This window comes from Lissotriton helveticus, chromosome 3_2 (assembly GCF_964261635.1).
Source record: "Lissotriton helveticus chromosome 3_2, aLisHel1.1, whole genome shotgun sequence".
NCBI classification, from domain to species: domain Eukaryota; kingdom Metazoa; phylum Chordata; class Amphibia; order Caudata; family Salamandridae; genus Lissotriton; species Lissotriton helveticus.
The window spans coordinates 459,928,442-459,953,709 of NC_136062.1; the positions used below are offsets into that span (position 1 = coordinate 459,928,442).

Consider the following 25,268-nt stretch of genomic DNA (forward strand, 5'->3'; position numbering starts at 1 on the left):
GCACACCACCAGCCAAGCGCCACTCCACACACACCGTCAGCCAAGCACCACTCCGTGCAGACAGCCAAGTACCACTCCAAACACACCACCAGCCAAGCGCCACTCCACACACACCGCCAGCCAAGCACCACTCCGTGCATAGACAGCCAAGTACCCCTCCACGCACACCACCAGCCAAGCGCCACTTCACACACACCGCCAGCCAAGCACCACTCCGTGCACAGACAGCCAAGTACCACTCCACACACAACATCCAGCCAAGCGCAACTCCACACACACCGCCAACCAAGCACCAGCCTGCACACACCACAAACACACTTAGAATTCTTTTTTTCAAAATAACACTAAACAAATGGAAATACCTACAAATCAGCTAACACAAATTCTAAAACTAAACACTTTGCACTAATGCCAATCCTTGAAACAAACAAAAATTTTTTACAGAATGCAGACCAGGCAATTCACTTTACAGCTCATTAAAACTCCCAAAACTTCTTTTGCGTGTGGTACGATTTAAAACAAGCTGACAGACACAATCCAGGCTTATGACAGTCAGGACAGTACATACGAGACTCCTTCTGCACGCCTCTTCGCCAACAGACTCTGCATCTTGTAGTCGGAAAGTCTCTTGCGGTAGTGGGAGGAATATATTCAGGAAAGTGGCGATCTTTCAATCTAGCCACATCCTCCACCACTCCAAATCTAGGAACACTTGCCTGCTCCACAAGTACAAGGCTGCCTATTATAGACTCCTGAAACTTAACAAAAGGCATCTTCGTCTCAGGACAAGACTTCTGGTACACAACAAAAGCATTAAAGGATGCCAAGTGGAACAGATGGATAGCCAACTTCTTGTACCAAACGTAAGCCTTTCGAAGAGCAGCATAAGGTTCCAACCTCTGATCTACTCTGTCAACACCACCCATGAACTTATTGTAAGCTAAAATGCACACCGGTTTGCGCACTTCAGCACCCTGACGCCAAACAGGCACAGGTACAGTACTTTCATCGTGGATAGTAGTCACCATGTACACATCTCTCTTGTCTGAAAACTTCACAGCTAGAAGCTCCTCACATCGCAATGCAGTAGACTGTCCCCGCACAAGCCTTTTGCAAACAAGTTCCTTTGGGAAACCTTTACGGTTACTGCGCATTGTGCCACAAGCAGCAGTGCCCACTTTGGCCAACTCCTTGAACAACCGCACACCAGTGTAGAAGTTATCTACATATAAATGATGGCCTTTGTTAAATAATCCTCTACCTAGTTCCCACACAATTTTCTCAGTCACTCCAAAAGTAGAAGGACAACCAGGAGGGTTAATGCTGGACTCCTTACCAGTGTACACCCTGAAATTGTAGACATATCCAGTCTCACTGTCACACAGCATATACAGTTCGATTCCATAGCGTGCCCTCTTACTAGGAATGTATTGCCTAAAAACCAAGCGGCCCTTGAACAATAGCAAAGACTCATCCACTGCAATTTCTTTACCAGGGGCAAAGATCTCAGAAAAACGATCAACAAAGTGATCAAGGACAGGCCGAATTTTAAACAAACGGTCACAATCCGGGTGATCGCGTGGCAACGCTAAACCATTATCAACAAAATGCATCATCCGAAGAAGAAGCATATACCGATCACGACTTGTGACTGCTGGAAATATAGCTGTTGCCATCAAGGGACTAGTGGACCAATATGAAGACATTGATGGCTTCCTTAGCAAGCCCATCAAAAAAGTTAATCCCAAAAACTTCTTCATCTCTTCAACATTTGTGGGAGTCCACCGGGTTGCTCTAGAATGGGGCTTAAGGCTGGCACTGTTGTCCCTCAAAAACTGTTCTGCATACAAATTAGTTTGATCAACAATCTCTTGCAAAAACACATCGTCAAAAAACAAATGAAAATAATTTATTGGCAGAAAATTCTCAGCATTCACTCTACACCCAGGAACACCAGTGAACTCTGGCAATGCCGGCTGCACCATGTCAGGGGGAACCCAGAGGCCATCCCTATCAACAGGGGGAGCAGCCACCCCAGCCAACAAATAGGGCTTAGACCAATTGGGATTAGATGAGGTTTAACATCAAGACACTGGTTAATTTTGTGAATTTTTTTTTACTACCTGACCCCTTTGGTGCCAGTCGGTCTTTTGCGCCTACCAGTACCCCATCACACGGGGGCAGTAAGGACATTCATACGCCTTTCGTACGTGTGACACATACAAAACATTCACACCGCCAGCCGCCAGCACCATTCAAGGGCCCATCACTTTCACACGCCCACATATCTGACACAGCAACTACACAAAATGATGGACTGCGTAGAGTGTCACTCAACTAGCAGTGTGTGTAGTGACCAACAGAAAGTAACTACTCACACACCGCCAGCCGAACGCCAGTCCACCCACACCACCATCCAAGCACCAGACCATGCACACCGTCAGCCAAACACCACTCAGCGCACACCGACAGCCAAGTACCACTCCACACACTCCGCCAGCCAAGCACCACTCCACGCACACCGCAAGCCAAGCGCCACTCCACACACACCATCCAGCCAAGCACCGCTCCACGCACACCATCCAGCCAAGTACCACTCCACACACACCGCCAGCCAAACACCACTCCACACACTCCGCCAGCCAAACACCACTCCGTGCACAGACAACCAAGTACCACTCCACGCACACCATCCAGTCAAGCGTCACTCCACACACACCGCCAGCCAAGCAGCACTCCATGCACAGACAGCCAAGTACCACTGCACGCACACCATCCAGCCAAGCGCCACTCCACACACACCGCCACCCAAGCAGCACTCCACACCGCAAGCCAAGCACCACTCCACACACACCGCCAGCCAAGCACCACTCCGTGCACAGACAGCCAAGTACCACTCCACGCACACCAACAGCCAAGCGCCACTCCATACACACCGCCAGCCAAGCACCACTCCACACACACCGCCAGACAAGGCAGTAAGGACAAAAAAAGACCAACTGGCACCAAGGGAGGCGGACAGTAAAAAACAACCAAAATTATAACCACCATTGGAACAAACCTCAAATCCTAGGGCCTAGTGGGCCAAAAAACAGGAGGCAAAACGTAAAAAAAAACGGCCCGACTTGCCCCAAGGGGGGGCAGAAATTCAAAAACATAATTACTTGCCACCAGGAAGAGACCCTTGCCCAAGGGGTCGCTTGCTAAAAACTAAATTTAACTTCCCTATTGCTAGTGGGCATTTTCTGCCCCCGCCCCCTGGGGGCAAAACGGCAAAAAAAAGGGCCGATTTGCCCCCAGAGTGGACAGAAAAACAAAAACGCAATCATGGCCACCTGAAAGCGACCCTTACCCAAGGGGTCGCTTCCTAAAAGCTATAATTCAAAATCTCTGGTGCTAGTGGGCATTTTCTGCTCCCCCTGGGGGCAAAACGGCCGAAAAACGGGCCGATTTGCCTCCGGGGGGGGGCAGAAAAACGAAAAGTTAATGTGAGGCCACCTGGAAGCGACCCTTGCCCAAGGGGTCGCTTCCTAAAAGCTATAATTCAAAATCCCTGGTGCTAGTGGGCATTTTCTGCAAAACTGCAAAAAAAACTGGTCGATTTGCTCCCAGGGGGGACATAAAATCGTAAACATATAATATGGCCGCCGGGAAGCGACCCTTACCCAAGGGGTCGCTTCCAAAATAAACACAATGCTTTTTAAAAAAATCCCTGGTGCTAGTGGGGAATTTCTGCCCCCCCCTGGGGGCAAAACGGCTGAAAAAACAGGCCGATTTGCCCCCAGGTGGGGCAGAAAAACGAAAAGTTCATGTGAGGCCACCTGGAAGCGACCCTTGCCCAAGGGGTTGCTTCCTGTAAACTAAATTTAAATCCCTGGTGCTAGTGGTGGGCATTTCCGCCGCACGACCGCGACGCTGTGCGCGATCGTGAGGCAGAAATGCCCTGCAAAGAGACATCAGGGGAGAGGAAAATCTCTTTCCTCTCCCCTGATGCCTCTTTGCGGCCCCAAACCCCCGCCGGACTCCAGAAACCTACCTTTTCTCCAGGCGCGCAGGAAGCAAATGGCTTCCCGAACGCTGCGATTCCCTGATGATGTCAGCACGCGCTGACGTCATCAGGGATTCCCATGGGGAGGGGCGGGGCGGCAGCAGAAACTCCTCCGCTGCCATCCCCGTACTTGGCACAGAGATTGCAGACCCTCGGGGGGAGCGCCAGCTCTTCCCCCAAGGGTGGGGCTCATGACGAGCCCAGCTCGTCATCAGCCCAGAAGGGGTTAAATACCACAGTACACAAAATAAAATAATGACAAGTGTAGAGCAGTTAGCATGACAAAGGAATGCGTTCTGCTGGCAGTTATTAACACAATGTTGGCAGGGGGCTCTCAGCCACACTCCCCAGTCACGAGGTTGACGTACATGCGCTCCCGGGAGCAGGGCTCGATGATCTCCACTCATTTCCAAGCTGAAACGGGGAATGAAAAGCACCGTGAGTCAAACAAGGAGTGGGAGTCAAGCTGTGAATGCAGCGGGTTCTGACTTGGGAAACATTCACATGCGCTCCACCTGTTAGGCTGCACAGCTGTCCCACTAGCAAACAGAAAAGAAATACAAGTTAGTGGAGAAGTGTGGCTCAGTGGTTAGAGGCGGCAGACCCGGAAGCTGAGATCAGCCGTGGACCAGGGTTCGATTCCCCGCCTCGGCGGGTCTCGGGCTCAAAAATTCCACGGACTCGACAATTCTCGCTCCGGTGCCTACTCGACTCACGGGGTCACACTCTGCGACTCTGGGCAATAGCTTGCTTAATCTCCACTACGGCCCCTTGCGGCGGGATGCCTGGCTTTCACCTTGTGAATACCCTGCCGGGGTATCTCTCACAGGGGAATACCAGGACGGGTTCCCTAAGCAAGCGCCTTGAGACCCCTGGGTGAATCGTGCGCTATATAAATCAAAATACATTTACATTTACATTTACATTTACATGCTATTTGGACGGGAAAACTTTCGCATGTTTATGGAATGTGATGCTTAATGTGTGTGCAATAATCGGATCTTCGATGTCAGGCTGTCTGAGAACCTTTCTCTGTTGCACTACTGTCAAATGTGAAGGTAGCGGTGCAATAATGAATGCAATGATCCTGCTCCTACACAGAACTGTGCACAGAGACCCAGGACATCAGTGAAATGTGGTGTACCAGAAACTCACCTCAGTACCAAGAAAACTCCAAACAGCTAACATCAGTGTCACATTAGCTCTTCGTCCTATAGCAAAGTAACCAATGATTAGACAACCTAGAACATGCGACTTAGGACTAACTCAGGACTGGTGCGAAGGGAGAACAATCTTTCGTTATACTCTCATACCAGTCCACAACAGGAGTAAATAACGGGTGAGGTTAAAATATTTATTTTAACAACGTGCTCTCAGGTGCAGTATCTTTGCCAACATAAGCAGACATATGATTAGAAATAATATGATCAGCATTGTTACAATTCCATAAAATACAAAGGGAGAAATCCTATTACAATTATGGTGAAAACAGGTCTTATAGTGCCTAGTTATAACACCCTCTCTATCTAGGAACTATGTATTATGAACTAAAGAAGGTCTCTTAGGCTTGTACGGGGGCCCCCATTACCTCTCAGCTCAGCAAGAGTGAATCACATCAGGATCAGCAAAAGCTACGTGCTCTCACTAATGAAACTTAGTAGGTAGGAATTTACCAACCACTTTGTGTATATAGTGCACCCACTAGGTCCTAAAGAAATGCCATGGATCACACCCGACGACTCGGCATGAAACATGTCGACCACAAGAGTAGAGCCTAACTCCACTGTACCATAAAGTCAGAGAGTGACCACTCTAATTGCTTTTAACAAGGTGGATAGCCAGCCTGAATAAAAGCCTTTTTTGGACTACCCAACCTTTTTTAATATCACTTCCTTTCTCCGCATATACACCACCTAGACCCCTCACACCCACAGCACCATTCGGCAAGGAACAACAGTTCTCCGCTAAAGAGCCCCTTTACGAGTGCCCGTCGGGTATTGCAGCGATGACCCGACGAGAAGCAGGTCCATATGATGAAGCATGACACCTAGCATGCTGGGTGTGTGAGGACCCTAGTTCCCAAAAGGAGGATCCCTTCCTCCACCTCTCGTTTTTATCCGCCCTGAGGAACTGCATACTTAGTGTTACTAGAATGTACTTGATGGCAACCGTGTCTCACCTGCGTGTATGTTGGTTTGGTAGAAAGGGGACTGAAGACAGCAATATGCAGTGCACAGTATGTTTTGTTATGCACTTTACCCTCTACCTGGGGTACGATCTTTTGGGGATTCTCTTTTCTCTCAAATATGTAATCTGTATTTCTTTTATAACTCGGTATGTATGTTTGCTTCTGTTGTTTATAAGACACATTAAAATTAGGTGTCCATATATAATTAAATGTCTTTAGTTACTATTCATCCTGGCACCGTACTCTCATCTAATGCTGTCTGTAATTGAGGGTTCTGAAGTCCATCCTTTCCCATTGACTCCTAACTTATAAATCTTATGCTCTTGTTTATGTGGAGTGTGTGCGGTTTGTAAATTGCTTTGTTTATGGAAGTGTGATGCTTTTGAAAAGCATGGAAGCAAAGGTAATACTGGTCACAGTTGTATAAGTTAGTAGTGTCCAGTCTAATAAATAGGATGACCAGTTAGCAAAATTAAAATGCATTCATGCAGCCGTCAAAAGGATTTTAAAAAGAAGCGTAGATCAGTTTGTCCTACCCGGTAAGCAGACCAGTGTATGGGGTTTTTGTCTTACTCGAAAAGAAATACCTTTCCCATTGCCATTGATTTTGTTTTCTCGTTGATAATGGTCACTGATGAGGTTTTTGTGTTTTATGTCTCGTAGAGCACCATGAATGAAGATGCCAAAGAACCTCTTTCTTCTCAGACTCCTCCTTCGATGGAGGACAGTGTGGCCATCAAGACAGAGGTGTGCTCGCCGCAGCGAGAGCAGGAGTATGACCAGCAGTGGTAAGGGGCCCCTGTGTGCATCAACCCATGTTTTACTACCAGAGACAGTTGTTTCTTGTGGTTCTGGCCTAGCATTGTGACTGTTGAGTATACACACCTGTACACCAGTTCTCCATCCCTTACACTGGCTAGGAGGGACTCCACCCATGGCGTCCTCTCATTTTGAGCTCCATTACCTGACGGGGGTCAGTTGCCAATAGTCTGTCGACATTAGTGCAGCCAAATGGCTTCTAATGTATCCATCCAGTCGTGCAGCAACTTCGTTAGCCTCTCAAGCACATTGATTGACCTTACTTCTCCCCATCAAACGGATATCGGTGGGGTGGTAGATTGTTTCCAGAGTTATGTTAGGGCCTTCGTTGCCACCACTCGCTGGTGAGTGATGAGTATCCCCCAAGTTGTCGTCATTGGGGAAATACTGGTCTCTCCAGATTCGCCAAGCAGTAGCAATAAGGGTTGTAATGGGGGCGTTCTACCTAGGGCAGCCATAATGTGGGAAATGATGGTCAACCAGGAAATTTGTGTATGAATGCAAAACCAACACAGGTAAAAAAAAGAAATCTGTTTAATGTTGATCATCGCAGTCGGGCGTTATGCGAAGCATGCCAGCCTTTCTTTCCCAGGTTTCAACAATCGTGTTAAATGGGCTTCGTGTCAGTTCCTTGTTTCAGAATGTAATTAAAGCTGCTCAGTGAGTATTTGTGGGTTGCGTATGGCTGTTTGGACCTCTTTGGCAAACATCATCTTCTAGCGGGAAACCATAAACCTCCGTTAGCAGAGTTTGGAAGCCTGCTTAGTATGCCTCATGTGCAGCTAGCAGTAGTTGTTTAGCTGTGAACAGTGATTGGTAATAAGCAGTAAAATATCGAAGGATGTTTTTGGTGCCGTAGTGTGGGACGGCTTGTGTGTCCACAATTTTGTAGATGTGATTTTTTGCGGGCTTGTCTGAGTTTATAAGCGAGTAGCATGTCCCCGCTGTCCCCCTTTTAGTAGGATTGCTTGATGTATAGTAATATCTTTGCAGCATTAATAGCTGCTCCATCTCCCTTCTCAATCTGTACAGAGCCTTGAAAGCGTGAGGGAAATTGTCCTACATCTTTTGCTTTCTAAGGTTCTTAACTTATCCTATAGTTCCTGTTTTCTGTAGCCGCTCAAGTGTTATGGTGTGTGATATTAATTCTCCCCGATAACAGCCTTCACAGTGTCCCAGAGCACACTACAAAATGGTTGGTGAGAGTGTCTTGTATTCAATGTTTCACGATTGGGTCCCTCAGGGCTAATTTGTTAATTATCCATGAGTTACGGGTCTGCGTGTACTGGGTCACCATGTCCTAAAATATCCAGATCGATGCATTGGTTACATTAGGAGTATGCCGGTGTTGACTATTTGCGGTCCTAACTCCCAAGAGTTAAGGAAGTATTCATGTGAGTGTGTGATCTATTAGAGTAGAAAATGTAGTTGTATTTGCTGTGATGTTGTTCCCTTCTCACATCCTCTAGATGTAGGTCCTCTATGCCCCGGGGGAGGAATGGGGATCCTTGGGGCATGTTTGGCAGATGGAGGACCTATCCAGTTTGGAATTAAGGATGCAGTTGAAGCCCCTTCCTATTATGATCTAGCTTTAGCACTTTGGTCTTATTTTGGTAGGAAGTCCACATAAAATTGGTATTTCCCCTCATAGGAAGGGTAGATTGAATGCAATGCCAAAAGCAGGCTCCCCAGTCTGCCCTAAATCCCAACAATCATCAAGTCATACCCACGAGAAAGACGTCAAAGTACACGCCACAGACAGGAATTCACCTGTTCACATGAAACATTCTCATCACAGTCACAACTCTGAAACATTCACAGAAAATCTTCGTGATCAAGGGCTCCTTCTTAATAGTGTAAACATCAATACAAGCAGACCATCTCAAAACCAAGACCCTCTCGTTCATAGATTAATCACTAGCAATAACACACAAGACCAGGCCATAACTATGGCCGAAGGGACAGACACAATAATATTTCACTCTTAATAAATCCAGATACCGTGTGGACACACTGAATAGAGGGAATATTCTACGGTTCTTACATTCCACCACAACCTTGGCAACCATCCAAATCACTGACTTATTGTCAGTAGAATTTCTGTCAACAAACAGTCAGTGCACAGAAGCAACTAGAACAAAATGGCAGAAGTAAACAACTCACACCAGACGACTTACTCAGTCTTGAAAGGAGCAAGAAGCAGAGCACCAGGCACAACAAACTGAGGCAAATCTAACAATCTCACTGCAATCGACCCACGGCCTCCCAGACTCGTTGTCCCCTTCAACGCTTAACAATTGGATTGGGATACATCGACAAATAACACCGGCATGTCCAAAATGACAGCCGTCAGACACAGCAATGCTTTCACAAATAGAATGCGACGGAATTGCGGTATGTGCATGGAACATCAATGGTCTAGCCTCCAAAAAGCAAGACCAAGAGTACATTAAATACCTGACCTCCTTTGACATAATCCTGCTTCAAGAGACCTGGGAAAATAAGCCCTTTGACCTGCAAGGCTACACCTCCTACTCACTCCTGGCGACAAAGGTATCTGCCTTTGGCCGCCGCTCAGGGGGCTTACAACTTCTTGCCTCAATAACCGAAATAGGTGAACTACTCCCTGTTACCATACATTTGACACCACCAATCGGCATCCAAGGCACAAAGTTAACGCTCAAGCTTAATCAGTCCAAACAGGACATTATAATAGTAAACGTTTACCTGCACCCAAAACAAAATCAAAGGCAGCGAAGGAGCTGCTATTGGAGTTGCAGAGCGTAATGGAAGAAGAATCAACAGACCTCATAATTCTGGTTGGCGACTTCAACATGCACCTCTTAGGGTATACTAAGGAAGAAGATTCAACGCAGGAACTCTCAAGCGCATGGGTAATACCAACACAAGGCCAAGTTCAGTCCACCAAGCCATCTAGGATTGCAAAGAACTTACTTAGGGGCCTGGAATACCTAAACATGAGGGCCTTGAATGGACGGTTCAAGGACGACAGCCCACCAGAAGTCACGTACCACTCAACTACCATATCATCACATAGAGACTTCACCTTCACAACTCTAAGTTTGTTTAACTAAATAGCCACCATCAAGATCGGTAACAACACATTCAGTGACCACCTCCCACAAAAATAGAGTCTTCAAATAAGACCAAGCCAAACCCCTGAAATCCGCAATTCCATCTTGCAGGAGGAAACATCTAACCTAAAAAGAAAAAGGTGCAACTCCAACAATATAGATGAAATAGCAGCAGGAGCCAAAGCTTTATATAACCAAGGTCAAGTCGATTCAACACAACCAACAGAAATCTGGGAAATATTTGTCAAAACTCTAGGAGACAAATACTCGCATAGCAACGGATGGAAACAAATGAAAGTGGCAGTTGTAACTATCGACGTACAAAATAGCCCGATTATTAAAAAACAAAAGCAAACTAAAAATCGCACTCTAAATCAACAACGCAAATCTCCAAACAATTTAAGACTGCAACGGACATTCAGTGAGCTAAAGACCTCATTAAACCGAAGGAGATGGGAGAAAAAAAGAACAAAGGGCAATGATCTTTGGGCGAAACTTATACACGATGCAAACCTGAAAAACAGTGCCAAATTCTGGCCATCAGTAAACTAATTGTAGCATCCCAACCATCATGGGATCAATTCCAATATCCCTGAAGCCACCTGGACAGACCATTTAAACACTTCAACGATCATGAACTCGAAACAGCAGTCCCCCTGGCTTTACCGATTTACATTGTCACAACAAACCTAATTGGGGTGGGAAGAAATTACAACTCCCTAGGTGATGTGGGCATCGAACCGTCTAATCTGCCGTAGTGAGAGACCGCTCTCCCCTCAAGTCATGACCGCCCATCTTGTACAGGAGACATGCAAAAAGAAACTAGTCGAAGCAATAAGCAAGCAAATATCTAGAGGCAGACTGGCAGGAGCATCGGGCTCAAACGGCATGCCTTCGTTGTTATACGAACAGGACTCTGACTTCTAGAGCAATGCACTAGTACCAGTAATAGGACAGGCATTAAGAACTACAGCAATCCCAGAGTCCTGGAGAGGCTCGATCATCAGTCCTATATTTAAGCAAGGAGCAAGATCTGATCCAAACTACTATCACCTGATAGCCTTGATAGACACGTAGGCAAAATACTATGCAGTGATTATACTCAAATACTTGGTTGCCTGGTTCATAAGAAACTACATCAATCAATCAATCAGTGCATTTGTAGAGCGCGCTACTCACCCGCGAGGGTCTCAAGGCGCTGAAGGGAGGGGGGTGCTGTTACTGCTCAAATAGCCAGGTCTTGAAGTGCTTCCTGAAGGTGAGATGGTCCTTGGTGAGTCGTAGGTGTGCAGGGAGGGAGTTCCATGTCTTGGCGGCCAGATAGGAGAACGATCTTCTTCCTGTTGTGTTTCTGTGGATCCGTGGGACAGTAGCGAGGGCGAGGCTGGTGGAGCGGAGCTGGTGGGTGGGAGTGTGGAACGAAAGGCGGTTGTTGAGGTATTCAGGGCCCATGTCGTGTAGCGCTTTTTGTGCGTGGGTGAGGAGCCTGAACATGATCCTCTTGCTGATGGGTAGCCAGTGCAGGTTTCTCAGGTGGGCAGTTATGTGGCTGTTGCGGGGGATGTCGAGGAGGAGACGTGCGGAGGCGTTCCGTATGCGCTGAAGTCGTTTCTGAAGTTTGGCTGTGGTTCCTGTGTATAGGGTGTTACCGTAGTCCAGGCGGCTGGTGACGAGGGCCTGGGTAACCGTCTTTCTGGTTTCGGTGGGGATCCATCGGAAGATCTTTCGGAGCATGCGCAGGGTGTTAGAGCATGAAGATGAGATGGTGTTGACTTGTCTGGTCATCATGAGGGAGGAGTCCAGGATGAATGCCAGGTTGCGTGCGTGGTCCGTGGGTGTTGGTGCGGTGCCCAGTGCAGTGGACCACCAGGGGTCGTCCCAGGCGGATTGGGATTGTCCTAGGATTAGGACCTCCGTCTTGTCTGAGTTCAGTTTCAGATGGCTGAGCTTCATCCATTCCGCGACGTTTTTCATTCCTTCCTGGAGGTTGGATTTGGCGGTGGCTTGGTCTTTGGTGAGGGAGAGTATCAGCTGGGTGTCGCCGGCGTAGGAGATGATGTTGTGTTTGCGTGCGATTGCGGCGAGGGGGCTCATGTAAATATTGAAGAGGGTTGGGCTGAGCGAGGATTATTTGGGTACGCCGCAGATGATCTTGGTGGCCGCGGAGCGGAAGGGAGGGAGACTGACTCTCTGGGTGCTGTCGGAGAGGAACGAGGTGATCCAGTCCAGGGCTTTTCCTTGGATCCCAGTGTTGTAGAGGCGGGTTCTTAGGTTACGGTGGCAGACGGTGTCGAAGGCGGCCGAGAGGTCCAGGAGGATGAGAGCGGTTGTTGCCCGGTTGTCCATCAGGGTCCTGATGTCGTCGGTGGCTGTGAGGAGGGCGGTCTCGGTGCTGTGGTTGGCTCGAAATCCGGACTGGGATGGGTCGAGCGAGTTGTTTGCTTCGAGGAATGCAGTCAGTTGTTTGTTGACGGTCTTCTCGATTACTTTTGCCGGGAAGGGAAGGAGAGAGATGGGGCGAAAAGTTGTTGAGGTCTTGGGTCGGCTGTGGGTTTCTTCAGAAGGGTGTTGATTTCTGCGTGCTTCCAGCTTTCTGGGAAGGTGGCTGATGCGAAGGAGTTGTTTATGATGTTCCGGAGGTGGGGTGCGATGATGGCGTCGGCTTTGTTGAAGATATGGTGAGGGCATGGGTCAGAGGGAGAGCCAGAGTGGATGGTGTTCATGACATAGGTGGTGTCTTTAGTGCTGTCTGGGGTCCAGGCGCTGAGGGTGGTGGGAGTGATTGTTGGTTCAGTGGCTGGGGGCTGAGTCTGGGTGTTGAAGCTGTTGTGTATGTCCGCGATCTTGCGATACAAGAACGTGGCTAGGGAGTTGCAGAGGTCTTGCGATGGTGCGATGTCGTTGTAGCTGGTGCTGGGGTTGGAGAGCTCTTTTATGATGTTGAAGAGTTCCTTGCTGTTGTGGGTGTTGTTGTCCAGCCGCTCTTTGAAAGATGTCCTTTTGGTGGTTCGGATCAGCTGGTGCTGTTCGCGGGTGGCGTACTTGAGAGCTGTCATGTTTTCTGGCGTCCGTTCGTGGCGCCAGGTTTTTTCGAGGGTTCGGCAGGATTTCTTTGAGTCTTTGAGGGCGTCGGTGAACCATGTGGTTTTCCTGGTGCTTGTCTTGCCTGTGGGGTTCTTTAGAGGAGCGAGGTCATCAGCGGTTTTGGTGATCGACTGTGCGAGATTCTGGGCTGCGTTGTTGGTGTCAAGGGTGTCGACTGGTTCTGGCTCAGCGATGTGGTTAGCTGGTCTGTGGTGACTTTGCTCCAGCATCTGCGGGGGATCTGTTGTGTGTGGTGGTGGGAGGTAGTCTTCTTGAAGGTGAAATGGATGCAGCTGTGGTCTGTCCAGTGTAGTTCCGTGAGGTGGCTGAAGGAGACGTGGTTGCTAGCGGAGAAGATGGGGTCGAGCGTGCGGCCGGCGTAGTGGGTGGGGGTGTTTACCTGTTGCTTGAGTCAGAGGTTGGCGAGGTTGGCGAGCAGGATGGTGGTGTTACTGTCGTTGTTGTTCTCCAAGTGGTAGTTCAGGTCCCCTAGGAGGATGCATTCGGGTGAGGCTAGGGCGTGCGGGCTGATGAAGTCGGCGATGGTTTCGCTGAATTGTGTGTGCGGGCCCGGGGGTCTGTAGATGAGGGTTCCTCTGAGTGTGGTCTTGGGGTTGGTGTGGATCTGAAAGTGTAGGTGTTCGGCGGCAGAGATTGCGTCTTCGGCGTTGGATGTGATGCTTATGGTGTTCCTGTAGATGATGGCGATTCCTTCTCCGGTTTGGTTGACGCGGTCCTTCCGGGTGATTTTGTAGCCGTCCGGGATGGCTATGGCGATGTCGGGGGCCGAGGAGGCATTCATCCTGGTCTCTGTGAGGAAAGCGACGTCTGGTGCTGTAATATCGAGGTCCCAGAGTTTGATGGTGTGCTTGTGGCCGGAGCGTGCATTGAGAAGGATGCATTTGAGGATGTTGTTGTTGCTGGGTTCGATGGGCGGGGTACACTAATACCAATAACACAAACAGGTTCCGTCAAGGGCAAGGAACCATAACCAATATTATGGCCTTAACCATGCTCATGGATGCAGCAAAGCAAGGCAAAAGTTCCCTATACCTTTGCTTTATAGATTACTCAGCAGCCTTCGACCATGTTGACCGATCCAAGCTCTGGCAAAAGCTGAAGGAATGGGGGATACCTCCACTCCTCATACAGCTGCATACCGACACATGGATAAGTATTAAACTAGGCGCTGGAAAGCATGTCTCAAACATAATCATGACCACAAAGGGATTAAAGCAAGGCTGTGTCCTCTCCCCATTGCTTTTTAGCCTCTTCCTGGCAGAACTGGACGCTTGCTCCTCACATGCCCCAAAGCTGGGTGGCATGACACTGACACACCTACTTTATGCCGACAACCCAGTGCTGATCAGTAGAACTCCGATAGGTCTCCAGCACCTTCTAGATGCCACCCAACATTTTTCACACCGGAACGCCTGAAAAGTAAATTTCAAAAAATCGAAAGTTATGGGCGTAAACCACCACAAGAAGTCAAATCCTCGCTGGTACCTGGACGGGAAATGTCTAGAAGTAACAACCTATAAATACTTGGTCGTGCTTTTAGACAAAAACAATTCTTTTAAGCCACAGCTAGAATCCTTAAAAAGGAAGGTAGTAATGACCTGCTTGGCATTAAAACCTCTGAAGAAACTACTTCCGTACTTAGCACACTACCCCTTTTTAAAAATTATGCGAGCGAAACTACATCCAACAGTCACCTATGGGAGGGAATCCACGACAAGAAGAGACGCTGCTATCCTCGACTGCATAATTGCAACCTCCCATTGTGCGATTTTCCAACTCCCCAAATTTGTTTCACCTCCTCAAATAAGACTGGAATTTGGTCTTCAAAAACAGGAAGTAGAAAGACAGGGCGCCTTTGTAAAGAACTGGCACAAAATCACAGCTGCTGACACAGGGTCCCTAAACTATCAGCTCTAGCATTAGCTGACTCGTACTGGAAAGTTGCCAGCTAATGACTACCTTCAGAAATCCTTGCAGGCTCTTGGTCTGACAGAGGCCTGGAACAGCCCAATGGGCCACTTGGTTAAAAAAAAAATTTGACACAAAAACGACAAGACTCCTATCGGTCATAGCGGATAAGAAAGCAGTATCCAAGCAAGCTCATGGTTCGGTCGTGCTTAACAATTACGAAGTTCTTAAATCTCAGCCATACCTCAAGGTCGGATCCATGCTTGTGATCAAAGAAAAATTCCTAAGGCTTTGGTTGGGAGTCAGTCCGATCAGCCCACTTTTGGCACCGTAGGAAGAAAGAGGGAGCGATCAGATCTGCCGTCTGTGTGCGAAAGACACTGAGACTCTGATCCACATCATATGCATATGCTAGAAGCTGGAGGAAATTCGGAAGGTACTGTTAAAAACCAATATTTAACCAGCATGGTGTGCAGTCCTGCAGGCAGTGATGCTGTGCTTTAACCCAACTTTAGTGCAGCTAAACTGCTGCCTCAAAAAATTCGCGATCTGACAGCACTGAGACTGAAAAAACCTGCGGCAAGACCTATTACGGAGAGTTGTAGATGTTAAACTGGACCACACCACTGGATAACCAAGAAAGTTTCCATAATTGAACTTATGCAGCCTTTATGTCTGCGCCAGCAGTGCTAACACAGTTGTAACAATGTTATATCTTTTAAACAAAGAAACAAAGCATTTTTAACCCTTATTTTATCTTAAATTGTGTTAATGCAATATTTTAGAAATTTCCCTTTAATGTTCTGAATGCAATGGTTTTAATTAACCCCTTCCCTGCTGCCGCCGGCCGTCGCGAGCACTACTTCGCTGGTGCTGCCAACGTCCAATGGCCGACAAGGCCCCGCCCATTTCGCTGGGCGATATCGCGGCAGCGGCTAAGGGGTTAATCATGCATAATAAATTTACCTTACAACAACAAAGTACCAGAGGGTCTAGAAGAAAAAGAACAATGGATTTATGGTGTGTGCAACCAGACAACAAATACCTTTACAGCTGACCTATAGAGAAGAAGTATTCAATGACACCCTCAAGGATGGTCAAAGATACCCATCAGTCACCATTCGGAACCGCCCTTCATCATTTGGGTGTCTTCCAGTACCATCTACCCGAGTGAGTAATTCTCAAAAAGAAGAAGACCAAGGTGTTGATGGATCTCTTCAGTTGAGAAAACAGGTAGTGTGGTATACCACTTCTCAAGATTAGTAAGTGGTACAGTGTAGGATAACTGATGGATTGCAGTGCAAAAACTGAGTGACAAAAATAAAATATAAAGTGTGCTTAAAATTGGATGAGGGAGAACAGAATTTATTCGGGTGATACTCACTCCGCCAAAGTTAAATAATTTGTTAAGATAGTTTAAGAAATGACCTGTCTAGAGATGGAACCAGGTCAACATGTTTCAGCAATTAGCGGACCGGTTTGTCCTTGCTTTCTTCAGGACCTTACAACAAATTTAACGCTACTGCATAACTACACAAGAAAGAAATAGTGACAATAAGAAACGAAGTTCAAAGACCAGTACAGAGATCACCTGCAGTCTCTAGGTGAAAGGTCTTGTCTTGTTCCTTATAGGTTATGTCGTTCACTAGAAAAAGGTCAGAACAAAAAAGGGGGGTTAAATGTCAGAAAGGTTAAAATCACACACAGTCACACAAACACACACAGGGTAGCTAGGTCTGATGATTAAGAACCTTCAGCTTGAGTCAGACTGTCTGTGCTGACTAATAACACTCATATACTTAGTGCAGTTGATCTGACAATTTCAGGATATATAAATTATATGCCAAAAAATAGGAATGACTCTTACCATAACTTGTAAGAAGTGAAGACCTCACCCCACCTGGCAGTGGCTCAGGAGTAGAGTGAAGCACCGCTCTACAGGGACAAGTAAACAACAGTTCAGGAACTTGTCTCTCTTCAGTGAACAGGCACCGATTTTACGAGCAGCCCCATAGTGAAAAATAGAGGGAAAATAGAGGAAAAATAGAGAAACACTGGATAAGCGTTTCGATTCAAGAAACTAAATAGTCCAGATCTTGTTATTTATCTCAACATTATCGTCGAGAGTGTCTCAATGTTAATTAGAGCCTTAGCGTGTGGACACATCTACAGGAATATAGCTGTGGCCGTACAGCGAGACACTAAGATGCCAAACGTTTAAAAGCTACCGAATTAGCGCCAAATTGGATGGAAACGGAGGCCATAGCGTGCTTACCTATCCGTCGGTACTTCGAAGCCGGCGTCTGAACCGACTGGGTAGGCACCGGGGAGTAGCGTAGCGTCATGTTATAAGGACCACTCTGATTGGATAGAGGACTCACGTGGTTCTCACGTGGTTCTCAATCTCGTTCTATGATTCGCTCCCTGTACCAAGAAAATGTAATGTAAAGGTGCATGTCATTGGTTGTGTATGAATGCCTAGGTTACCAGTGTTAGCTTACTCACATGAGTCCGGTTTGTTTGTCAACTATCAGACTCGTAATAGTGTTTATATCATCACGTGATTCACTATGGCGCTGTTTCATTCGTTGCCTCAAGTAGGAAGACTCAAAGATGTCTGCCATTGGTTCTCAAAGGACACCTGGGTAATCAGTGTCCATTGACAAGCCACTTGTCAGGTAAAAGCGAACTAACGTGTACGGACTGTTTTAGAAAACAAATCTATACATAGTAGATCAAGGTACCGATAGTTCGCGAGTGTCTCGAGAGATAGATTAAATAAACTAAATGAACACTTGGTCTCCAATTGTTATGTAGAGGAGTATACATATTAGTATATTGTGCACCCAGATGTTGAAAGGGGCCATATTGTAGCGGGTATGAGAGAGAATATGGATATAGATGAGTGTGGGAACCCATTTACATCCCATGGCCGTAACCTTAACAACAGCAGGACCCCCACTTTTTGATGTATTCAAAAGGTGGACCACGGAATCTCATCGTTGAGTCCACTCCGATGGGTGTCAAGCTTCAGGACCCATTTCTGTTCTTTTAAGAGAAGAAATTTTGCCACGTCCGTGGTGTGAGAAGGAATGAATGGTTGTTCCAACACGGTCCATTGGAATGAGGTGGACGGATGGTTAACTTCTAGGAAATGTGTAGTGAGCTTAGTGGCCTACCTTTTGCAACGAATAGTGCTCTTGTGCTCAGATATCCTTATTCGAATTTTGCGTGTCGTCATTCCCACATATTTGTGCCCACAGGGGCACGTGATCAGGTAAACTAGTCGTTCGCTGTTGCAATTTGTAAATTTCGTTTGTTTCCAAGGCCTGTATGTTCCTATGTCGACCTCTGTTGTTTTTCTGGTTTGCGGGCACGCCTGACATGAGCCACAAGGATGGTGTCCGGTAACTGGAGGGAGGTCCCATAACGAACCCAGGGCCCTGGGTTGTTCTTCTCGGGGTCTCGTGTGGATCAACCTATCTCTGAAGTTAGGACCTCTCTTGAAGGAGAACAGGGGAGTCTGGATACTCATATGTCCAGAGTTGAGAATTTGCCAGTGTTTCTTAACCGACTTCTGAATTTTGTTGGAAAGAGTCCCAAATGTGTGCACGAATGTAAGTCTCTCAAGCGGAGGTTTCGGTGTAGAGGGTTCTAACAAAGCTGATCTATTGTTGTTCATAGCCCGTTTCATAGATCGTCGTACCAGTCTGGGTGGATAGTTGCGTGAGATCAACTGTTTGGACAGTACTGTGGAATGTTCCTTGTAGTGGTGGAGCAATTCCTTTGAACCCGCAGAAATTGTCCGAAGGGGAGATTCTCCCTTAGGGATCTGGGGTGGTGGCTATTAAATAGTAGGAGAGAGTTCCTAGACATCGGATTTCTGTAAAGTTCAGACTGTAGGCCATCTGGCGTGGCCACAATCAATAGGTCAAGGAAGGCAAGTTTGAGGCCTCCTATCTCGATGGTAAATTTGAGAAAGGAGTTCCTGCTATTAAGCCACTCGAGGAACTCCATACACCTCTCACCTGAGCCACGCCAGATGACCAGCACATCATCGATGTACCTCTTCCAGGTCTTCAAATTATCGATGTAAGGATTGTTATCGCTGAAAATATGTTGCTGTTCAAATGAGAACTAGGATTACAGGTAAGTAAATAATCCATTTTTGTTGTTCCGGTACAATAAAGAGCAGTTCTTTGGATAGGGTCAAAGGTTTGGAGATCCGATCAGAGAAGTACATTTTCTTGGCTTCCCTGTTTTACATTTAGAGGTGGCAGCTATGCCTATACATTCTATTGATTTATTCATATTATAGTGTCTACACATTTGTTTTTATACTCTGCACAGTCCCGATTTGAGAGATTGTAATCCGTTGGCAAACTAAGGATTTTTTGTTCAAATAATTTATACTTCAGTAAGATCTGTGGAGATGTTTGCTCTTTCGCTTTGCTGATCAATGCTTGGATTAATTCCAGTCCATTTTGTTATTCACTTTATCACTATCGTCATAAGCCAGTCTTCTGCAAATCAGTCTTGGTTCATCCTTGTTATGTCATTTCTCAACAGAAACGAAAGCAACGCCAGACTAGACTGAGCCTTGGAGGACCTCCACAGTGACGTGCAGATTGCGTCCACTGGTTCAGTGAACTGCAGAGCCTATTTTTGAGCATCCCCTATTGTACTTAGGGAGGTTCAGTGAGAAGTAGAACAAGCATTTACAATGCAATAGGTCTCGTAACTGCGAGTTTTAGAGCTATTGGTATTGTAAATGGCAATGCCGTTTTGAAAAATAACAGGTATTGTAATTTATAATAGTAATTTTCCACCAGTACCATTACTATCACCACAGAATAGTAATAGTAATAATTGTAGTGGTGGTGATGGTACTTGTGGTAGTTGTTGCGGTGGTGGTGGTGGTATTGGTACTAGTGGTGGTGGTACTGGTGGTGTTGGTTGTGGTGGTACTGGTGGTCTACGTGGATTTTATTTCATTACTTACACTACTGCTGGAATATTTTTTAACCATAACAAACATTATTTGCAACGCCAGTAGCTCAAACATTTAGTAATGCCAGCCCTATTGCATTGCAAATGCCTGTTTTATGTAGGGCATGAGGTGCATCATCTACTTCCCAAAATACAATCTTACATTTGTAGACCCTCGTAACAGTCCTATGGTAGGAGGCAGTCGTTCAGCCAGTGTAAGGCTAATAGCTCACACAACTTTGCATTTTGATACCTGAAGTTTTAAATTACAATAAATGTATTAGACCTCAGGCAGGAGACTTGAGTTACCAGTAACTGTGGAAAGAGCAATAACTTTAGAAACTGGTGCTTTATTTCACCTTTTCCTTGGTGTGAAGTTTACGTAACTGTTTTATTTATTTCGAATGGGCACAATGGGGCTTATTTACAAGTCCTTTGAACCGCCGGTGCTACACTTTTTGTGTGGGGAAAAAGTGACGCAGCGGCTGCACATGGGGCTTGTATATAAGCCCCAATGTCCTGTTTCTCTAGTTCTAAAGCAGCTTTGCTGACGTGGTTCTCTGGCTCTACAACGGCTCTGCTGGCCTGGTCCTCTGGCTTTACAACAGCTCTGTTGACCTGGTTCTCTGGCTCTAGAGCAGCTCTGCTGACCTGGTTCTCTGGCTCTACAGCAGCTCTGCTGACCTTGTTCTCTGGCTCTAAAGAAGCTCTGCTGCCCTGGTTCTCTGGCTCTAAAGAAGCTCTGCTGCCCTGGTTCTCTGGCTCTAAAGCAGCTCTGCTGACCATGTTCTCTCCCTCCAAAGCAGCTCTGCTGACCCGTTTCTCTGGCTCCACAGCAGCTCTGCTGACCTGGTTGTCTGGCTCTAAAGCAGCTCTGCTGACCTGGTTCACTGGCTCTAATGCAGCTCTGCTGACCTGGTTCTCTGGCTCTAAAGCAGCTCTGCTGACCTGGTACTCTTTCTCTAGAGCAGATCTGCTGACCTGGTTCTCTGGCTCTAAAGCAACTCTGCTGACGTGGTTTCTCTGGCTCTACAGCAGCTCTGCTGACCTGGTTCTCTGGCTCTAGAGCAGCTCTGCTGACCTGGGTCTATGGCTCTAAAGCAGCTCTGCTGACCTGGTTTCGCTGGCTCTACAGCAGCTCTGCTCACCTGGTTCTCTGGCTCTAAAGCAGCTCTGCCGACCTGGTTCTCTGGCTCTATAGCAGCTCTGCCGACCTGGTTCTCTGGCTCTATAGCAGCTGTGCCGACCTGGTTCTCTGGCTCTATAGCAGCTCTGCTGACCTGGGTCTATGGCTCTAAAGCAGCTCTGCTGACCTGGTTTCGCTGGCTCTAAAGCGACTCTGCTGACCTGGTTCTCTGGCTCTAAAGCAGTTCTGCTGACCTGGTTCTCTCGCTCTAAAGAAGCTCTGCTGACCTGGATCTCTGGCTCTAAAGCAGCTCTCCTGACCTGGTTTCTCTGGCTCTAGAGCAGCTCTGGTTCTCTGGCTCTAAAGCAACTCTGCTGACCTGGTTCTTAGGCTCTAGAGCAGCTCTGGTTCTCTGGCTCTAAAGCAACTCTGCTGACCTGGTTCTCTCCCTCTATAGCAGCTCTACTGACCTGGTTCTCTGGCTCTAGAGCAGCTCTGCTGACCTGGTTCTTAGGCTCTAGAGCAGCTCTGCTGGCCTGGTTCTTAGGCTCTATAGCAGCTCTGCTGACCTGGTTCTCTGGCTCTAAAGCAGCTCTGCTGACCTGGTTCTCTGGCTCTAAAGCAGCTCTGCTGACCTGGTTCTCTGGCTCTAAAGCAGCTCTGCTGACCTGGTTCTCTGGCTCTAAAGCAGCTCTGCTGACCTGGGTCTCTGGCTCTAAAGCAGCTCTCCTGATCTCGTTTCTCTGGCTCTACAGTAGCTCTGCTGACCTGGTTCATAGGCTGTAGAGCAGCTCTGCTGACCTGGTTCTCTGGCTCTAAAGCAACTCTGCTGACCTGGTTCTTAGGCTCTAGAGCAGCTCTGCTGACCTGGTTCTCTGGCTCTAAAGCAGCTCTGCTGACCTGGTTATCTCCCTCTAAAGAGCTCTGCTGACCTGGTTCTCTGGCTCCAAAGCAGCTCTGCTGACCTGGGATCTCTGGCTGTACAGCAGTTCTGCTGACCTGGTTATCTGGCTCTAGAGCAGCTCTGCTGACCTGGTTCTTAGGCTCTAAAGCAGCTCTGCTGACCTAGTGCTCTGAAAGAAGGGTAGGGTTTGTAATCAAATAAGACTTCATTGTGAGAGCCCCCTTTTTTTTCTAATAACCTGGTAATTCTGGTGGTTATAAACAGACTGTTTTTTAAAGTGCCAAGGAGATCTTTGTGAGGAAGTAGAGGTAGGCAGAGCATGTGCATAATGCTTTAGCAGAGAGCGTGCATATGTTTTGTCCTGCTTACAGAGAGAGGGAGCAGGGCGCGTGCATATGTTTTGTACTGCGTGCGGAGAGAGGAAGCAACCGAGCAGAGCCGTACGCGCACTCATTTAGTTTAAGCCGTATGCGCACATCTGCTGTGTCTTCAGCTAAGTTGTTAGACATACACGTGCACATGTCCTGTCCCCCTTCGCCCACCAAACCGACAACAATAGGTCTCGCCAAGGTGACAGCGCATGCGCTGCGTCGCTAGACGAGACCTAAAAAATGTGACTAATAGAATGACAAATTAATTTCAGACCTTGTTGCAGACCTCTTGAGGAATTTAAGTTTATAATAATATTTAGTATTATACTTTTAGGCTGCGGAGGTTCTTGTAGCCCTGGCTCGGGCACAAACCTTTGAACCCTTTTCGCCTATTATTGTACTCTTTGTATTTCATTAGGAATAAAATCACCGAACACATTCAACAAAGGAACCACCGCTCTAGAGTGGCACCTCGCCTCAAAATCCCAACCTACAAGGAAAACACCATGGGTGGCACATCGTCTGTTCAAGCAGCCAAACTATGGAACTCTTCCCCCCCCCCCCCCCCCCCCCCCCCACATAAGATCCACGGATAACCACCTTATCTTCAGACAACTACTCAAGAATTGGCCCTTCCCCACATAACCACCATACGCAAACAGAAATATACAGCATATCTCTCTGTCCATAAGCATTTATTTGGACTTTAGATATGTACCTATATATGTATTGCTTTGTATAAAGGTGTATATTAATTATGTTTTTAAAAATAGATAATCGTTAGTTCTGCTTAACAAATGTAAATGTACTGATAGTTACATTATTCTATGTTTTTAACATGTATGTAAGTGACTGCATAAATAAGTAAATCTTTTTTCATAACTATTTATCTACAATTCCTTCACTATTAAATTACAACAAAAACATAATGATTTAAAGTGCAACAGCACTTAAAAGCCTGAGTTTATTAAATGCATCTTTAACCTACCTATACTACCTTCTATGTACTAAATGTATCTGTATATATTTATTACTTTTCCTCTAATTCAGCATATCCAATGCACTACCCTATTTCTCACCCTATACCGCCTCAATATATCCTCTACCTCCTCTCTCTCTCTTTCATCCAAAACCCCATACAACTACCATGATCCCCAAAATAACCCTTTCTAGACTCTTCCCTACTCTACCCCTCCTTGCACCATCGCATACCTCTTTACTATTCAAATCTCTCAAACAAACCTTTCTAAACCCTTCCCTCTGACTCTTCCTACTCCACCTCCCTTTTACTCATCCCAAACCGGCTGCTACTGCTATGAGCTCATATATATATATATATATATATATATATATATATATATATATATATATTACTTAGAAAATGTACTTACACTATATACATATATATGTATGTGTGTATATATATATATATATATATATATGTATATATATATATCTATATCTTTGTTTAATCCGTCCCTCTCCTATCCCTTCACAATCCTTTCCAATCCAAATAACAGACTAACATGTCCCCCACTCAAATTAATTTCATATTTCACTATACTAATTCACCAGTAATCCTATATGGGTTCCAGAGCAGCTTGCTACTCAACAAACAAAATGCTTCAACACATCGGGGGTAGCAAGCACTATGTAAATGGAAATAACAGACTAACATATCCACCTCTCAAATTACTTTCATATTTCACTATACTTATTCTCCACTAATCCTTTATGGGTTCCGGAGTAGAGTGGTAGTGAGCTCTATATAAATGCAATTACAATACACTACTCTGTTTCTGGTATCTTACAGTGACTTGAGTGATGCCTTCAATAGAAATCAAGCTATTTCCCTTGGTTTGTTTGATGCCCTATTTTTCTTACTGAAAATGTTTCTGTGCCACTCTTGCCCTGAGTATATGGGAAGCCATTTTGGAATTTCAATTCCCACTAGCTCCACTCAATGGCTAGCTACATGCTGCAGCACATCTCATTAGGGTCTTAAGAAATTTGATCACATCGCCCCACCGTGAAAGTCCCAACTCTACTTAAATTTAGGAAACAGCTGAATTCTCAACTCTTAGCAGAACACTACATCATAATGCAATAATAGTTAAAAAAAACGGCTATCCCCCCATCTCATGTTGACTGTGTTTTGGCTTAACCCAGTGCAGCTCTATGCTGCCTTTAGGCTAGGTTTGTGCTGTGTATTGATCCCACATGCATACATAAGAATGCACTAATCTAGAAACAGTTGGTAAACGTTTCATTAAAGGCGCAAGTTGTGACAAATACAATGTGCTTACACTTTATAGAACTTTACATTTTATGTACTTTTTTATTAGGGTTAATTATGTTTTTATTGTTGCACTGATTCCCACATTTGAAAGTTGCTTCTTCCAAAGTAGTTTATACAATTCCAGATAATGAATGTCCTAAAAATCCTAGAATTGTCTTTCACTGAACTCATTACAGCAGTGGCGGAATAAAGTCCCCTATCCTGAGGGCACAGCTAATGTGAAGCCTGCATTAGTGAACTGGTGAAAATCCCTCTCCACCACACTCATGACAACTTTGAACGTGAAGTTTTAAACCACTCCTCACAAGTCCGGAAATATATCCGGTCATAAACCAGAAATCCTCAAAATAAAAGAAAACCCGCAAAAAAATGAAAGCCTGTTTGTTGACTAAACCTCAGGTAACCTTGCTAAAGAC

The 25,268-nt window shown here is 46.3% G+C and overlaps 1 protein-coding gene across 4 annotated transcripts in view; it reads left to right on the plus strand.

The window, feature by feature from the left end:
• PRDM11 (PR/SET domain 11) overlaps positions 1-25,268 on the plus strand; it is a 236,570-nt gene that overhangs the window by 51,227 nt on the left and 160,075 nt on the right. For all 4 annotated transcript variants that reach the window (XM_078684364.1, XM_078684363.1, XM_078684367.1 and 1 more), the window contains one exon: positions 6,900-7,024. In XM_078684364.1, coding sequence (XP_078540490.1) covers positions 6,906-7,024 — 119 coding nt within the window. In that variant the 5' untranslated portion in view covers positions 6,900-6,905. The remainder of the gene's footprint in view (positions 1-6,899; positions 7,025-25,268) is intronic.